The sequence below is a fragment of the Tachysurus vachellii genome, chromosome 10, assembly GCF_030014155.1.
Source record: "Tachysurus vachellii isolate PV-2020 chromosome 10, HZAU_Pvac_v1, whole genome shotgun sequence".
Classification (NCBI taxonomy): domain Eukaryota; kingdom Metazoa; phylum Chordata; class Actinopteri; order Siluriformes; family Bagridae; genus Tachysurus; species Tachysurus vachellii.
Genome location: NC_083469.1, coordinates 10,088,691 through 10,093,392, shown reverse-complemented (window position 1 = coordinate 10,093,392; position 4,702 = coordinate 10,088,691). Strand labels below are relative to the sequence as shown.

The 4,702-nt window shown below is 37.4% G+C and overlaps 1 protein-coding gene across 1 annotated transcript in view; it reads right to left on the bottom strand.

Annotated features, from left to right (window-relative positions):
- Positions 1-3,058: 3,058 nt before the first annotated feature.
- LOC132852227 (ornithine decarboxylase-like) overlaps positions 3,059-4,702 on the bottom strand; it is a 5,054-nt gene continuing 3,410 nt past the window's right edge. Inside the window, exons 8-11 of the mRNA XM_060879308.1 lie at positions 4,522-4,684; positions 4,312-4,427; positions 3,984-4,198; positions 3,059-3,867 (exon numbers count right to left, since the gene is read on the bottom strand). Of these exons, the coding sequence (XP_060735291.1) occupies positions 3,729-3,867; positions 3,984-4,198; positions 4,312-4,427; positions 4,522-4,684 (633 nt within the window). The 3' untranslated portion in view covers positions 3,059-3,728. The remainder of the gene's footprint in view (positions 3,868-3,983; positions 4,199-4,311; positions 4,428-4,521; positions 4,685-4,702) is intronic.

Here is a 4,702-nt window from a genome sequence, read left to right as displayed (position 1 = left end):
ATAGAAAAAAAAATTAAATAAGAAAAGAACAGTCGATGGGATTAAAGTAAATTGAAGCAACTTCCCAAGCTGTCATGGAGCACTGAGCCATGGTGAACGTGTGACAGGGAAGCGGGTGGAGGCAGACAGCTACTAAAGTAACGAGCAAGCTAGCAGACCACTTCACAGCACAAATTCATAATGAGTTTTATGAAATTGGTAACACCATGTATGCACTTCATGTTTTGAGCCAGTTTTACTATGCTACAGTAAGGCTTCACTGACATTCAGACTTGCGTGTGGAAACATTGCCACCTAGTGGCAGAGTGAAGAGGTACATTTATATTACTCCTGTTTTCCAAAGTTTTATAACTTTTCATTTCTAAACTATTTCTGCAGTCGTATGCAAAAGTTTAGGAACCCCTGACAATTTCCATGATTTTTATTTATAAATATTTGGGTGTTTGGATCAGCAATTTCATTTTGATCTATCAAATAACTGAAGGACACAGTAATATTTCAGTAGTGAAATGAGGTTTATTGGATTTAACACAAAATGTGCAATATGCATCAAAACGAAATTAGACAGGTGCATATATTTGGGCACCCTTGCCATTTTGTTGATTTGAATACCTGTAACTACTTAGCACTGATTAATTGGAACACACAATTGGTTTGGTGAGCTCATTAAGCCTTGAACTTCATAGACAGGTACATCCAATAATGAGAAAAGGTATTTAAGGTGTATTTAAGCCCAACTGCAAGTTGTTGTTCTCTTTGACTCTCCTCTGAAGAGTGGCAACATGGAGGCTTCAAATCAACTCTCAAATGACCTGAAAACAAAGATTGTTCAACATTATGGTTTAAGGGAAGGCTACAAAAAGTTATCGCAGAGATATAAGCTGTCAGTGTCCACTGTGAGGAACATAGTGAGGAAATGGAAGACCTGTATGGGAGAGTGATGCGAAAGAAGCCTTTTCTGCACACACGTCACAAACTGAGTCGCTTGAGGTATGCAAACGCACATTTGGACAAGCCAGCTTCATTTTGGAATAAGGTGCTGTGGTGTGATGAAACAGACTGAGTTATTTGGTTATAACAAGGGGCGTTATGCATGGCGGGAAAAGAACACAACATTCCAGGAAAAACACTTGCTACCCACAGTAAAATTTGGTGGAGGTTCCATCATGCTGTGGGGCTGTGTGGCCAGTGCCGGTACTGGGAATCTGGTTAAAGTTGAGGGTCGCATGGATTCCACTCAATATCAGCAAATTCTTGAGAATAATGTTTAGGAATCAGTCACAAAGTTGAAGTTATGCCGTGGCTGGATATTTCAACAAGACAATGACCCAAAACACTGCTCAAAATCTACTCGGGCATTTATGCAGAGGAACAAGTACAATGTTCTGGAATGGCCATCCCAGTCCCCAGACCTGAATATCATTCAACATCTGTGGGGTGATTTGAAGCAGGCTGTTCATGCTCGGCAACCATCAAACCTAACTGAACTGGAGATGTTTTATAAGGAGGAATGGTCCAAAATACATTCATCCAGAATCCAGACACTCATTACAGGCTATAGGATGTGTCTAGAGGCTGTTATTTCTGCTAAAGGAGGCTCTACTAAATATTGATGTGATTTATCTGTTGGGGTGCACAAATTTATGCACCTGTCTAATTTTGTTTTGATGCATATTGCACATTTTCTGTTAATCCAATAAACCTCATCTCACTAATGAAAAATTAATGTGTCCTTCAGTTATTTGATAGATCAAAATGAAATTGCTGATCCAAACACCCAAATATTTATAAATGAAAATCATGGAAATTGTCAGGGGTTCCTAAACTTTTGCCTACGACTGTTCTGTGTTTGGAGGCATGCTAAAGGGACAGTGCAAAACCAACCACTAAACAGACAGTTGAATAACCATTAAAACAATGTAGAACTTTTGAAACTGATAGTTTTATATTTGCACAGCAATATGTGACTCATTTAGTGACCAAATGGTCTTCATTTTCATTTTAATAAAATAGGTTCATGTTAACAAGTGAATTAGTTAGTTAACTAGTGAACAAATAATTAAATTGGATGTTTATTGTACAAGTAGTTCCAAAATTATTGGCACCTTTGTTAAATATTAGTTTAACTGAAAAATCTTATAAAAAAAAGTCACTCACCTGTGACTTTAGGAATAGTAAGTGTTTTTTATTCCTGTTTCAGTTTTTGGTCCTCAAGTTTTTAAAAGCTCCAAATTGGACACAAACTCCATGTCAATTATTTGGAAGCAACAAAAGAATACAATATTTCCGACGATCTAAACACAAATCCAAGCACCTGGAGTGCCATAGACACTACTGGAAATCTGATTGGAACTGAGTTCTACCGTCAGAGGATAGAATAAAGCTTTTTGTCAAACACTCAAGAGTGGATTTGGCAGAAAAATAAATATTTGTACAGAAAGGAATCTAATTCTTACTGTTAAGTATGGCAGGGGATATGTGATGACGTGGAGCTGTTCTTTTTGGGATGTTTGTGAAATGCAATGATATTTTAAGTGAAAATCAGACTGCATCTGCCATGAAATTACAGCTGGGTTGTGACTAGCTCTTCCAGTAAGATAATGATTCAAAACAAATCTCCAAAAAAGATTGTTCAAATGCCACAGGAGCATGGACAAATCCAGACCCCCCACCAATACCTCAATAAAATGAGCTGATATGAGTTCACAAGAGAATAGACAGGACCCTGGAGGATCTGAAGAGACATGAAACACCTTGAGTCCAACTTACTATAACCATGAATACCAGGATGGTGAGGCATATTTTGTATTAAGCAATACAGTGAACCTTCCAGTTCTATGATTTTCATGTACTGATTTGCATATTACTTCTCTCAAGACCTCAAAAATGTATTAGGTCTATAACACCAATTAAAATACCACCCTCTACAATTTTCAATCTTCTTGCATGTAAACAATCAAGTATACTTTAGTTACACAGTAAAATTTGCTCTTGTGTGTAATGCATATTCTAAGGTCTGTATACTGTATGTTATAGGATAAAAAACAGGAAAGAGGTGTTTGCTTGAGGTTTTATTTATAAAAACAAATAAAATACAAAAAGTTTCCATAGGAAAGCAGTAGGTATGCAATCCCATCTCTTTCATATCCATTTTCAAATGCATCATGGTCATAAATAATGCTAGTTTTAAGAATCTGACTACCATTACAAAAAAAAAAAAGAAAAAAAGAAAAAAGGAATGTGTATGAAATATGTGAATGGTCAGAAGAGAGAAAAAAAATAAAAATAAAAAACATGCCAAGCTCCTTAATATAGTGGTCCATTGTAGTGGTTAAGTATATTCAAATTGTCTTGTGCTGATGGTGTAATTCAATGGATGTTTAGGCAAGTGGGTGGTAAAACAGCAACAGACCACCATAAAACACAGTAAATACATGGAAAGACATCCATGGTCTCCCTATTCGCTGGTTAAGTATCTGTGTAAAAAGGAAGCAATGACATCATATGATATTTAAACAATTGCAAAATCATAATAAAATAAAATAATAATTAAAAAAAAAAATCTGCATCTGCAATATTCTGGGCACATGCATATTCATGGACCAGTTACAATTTTATGGTAAAGTACGGTGGGCACCAAGACTTTCCTCCTTAGAGGACCATCAAGAGTCCATTTATGTAAAAAATTAATGCAAAACACCACCATTCTATACTGCATTTATGTTGACTTAGAGAACCCGGGCAGTGCAGGGCTTCGCTGGCATCTCCAAGGTGCTTTCACGGCCACAGTGGCCTGGTATGTTCCCATGGTTCTGTTCTTCCACCAGAGCAGGCATTCCCTGGGCATGGATCTGCTGCATGCATTGCCTAATATACGATACAGAAGAATGTCCTCAGTTTATCAAACTGTATAGATGGATTCAGCAGGAATATAAATTCAGTGTAAGGAAAAAACAGTCGGTAATAAGAAAACCTGAACTCACCAAGCGGATCTGGACATGACGTAACAGATGTCTGGCTTTTGGAAGCCGTTAAATGTGGACGAAGCAGCTACAGTGTAAGCACCCATGTTTTCAAACAGGAGCCAGTCTCCTACCTGCCGGTCAGGCAGAGTACACAGCTCCACAATGCGGTCAAGGCCATCACAAGTAGGACCCCAAATACTGCATGGGTACATGTGCTCGTCAGGCTTGGGTTTCTATGGAGTGCAACAAAAATGGTAATAATTATTTATAAATGGAAATTACATGCCACATAGCATATTAATAAGGATTAATACAGCATATAAAAATATTGCAATTGTTTCTGTACCTTGTGTACAATGGGAGTCACATGTGCATGATCAAAAAGGATGCAGTTAAAAGATCCATAAACACCATCATTGACATAGTACATTAGAGTTCTGTCATCGGCCCCATCGTCTTCATCTGCATTATTTTAATAAAAAATAAAAATAAAAATAAGGCTTTGCTGTTTCAGAAATATAAAATGTACACAAGTAATCAGGAAGCAGGGTCTTACCATCAGAGCCCGATTGCTCCTTCATGTTGACTTTCTTAGCAATGATGTTGACAGCTAGCATATATGCAGAGGCTACATAGAATCGTCCAGGCTCAGCAATAATCCTCACACCAGAGTCTGCAGGAAAGTACTTATCCAGTGCAGGGTTGATTACAGCAGTAATCTAAGTGAACCAAAATGA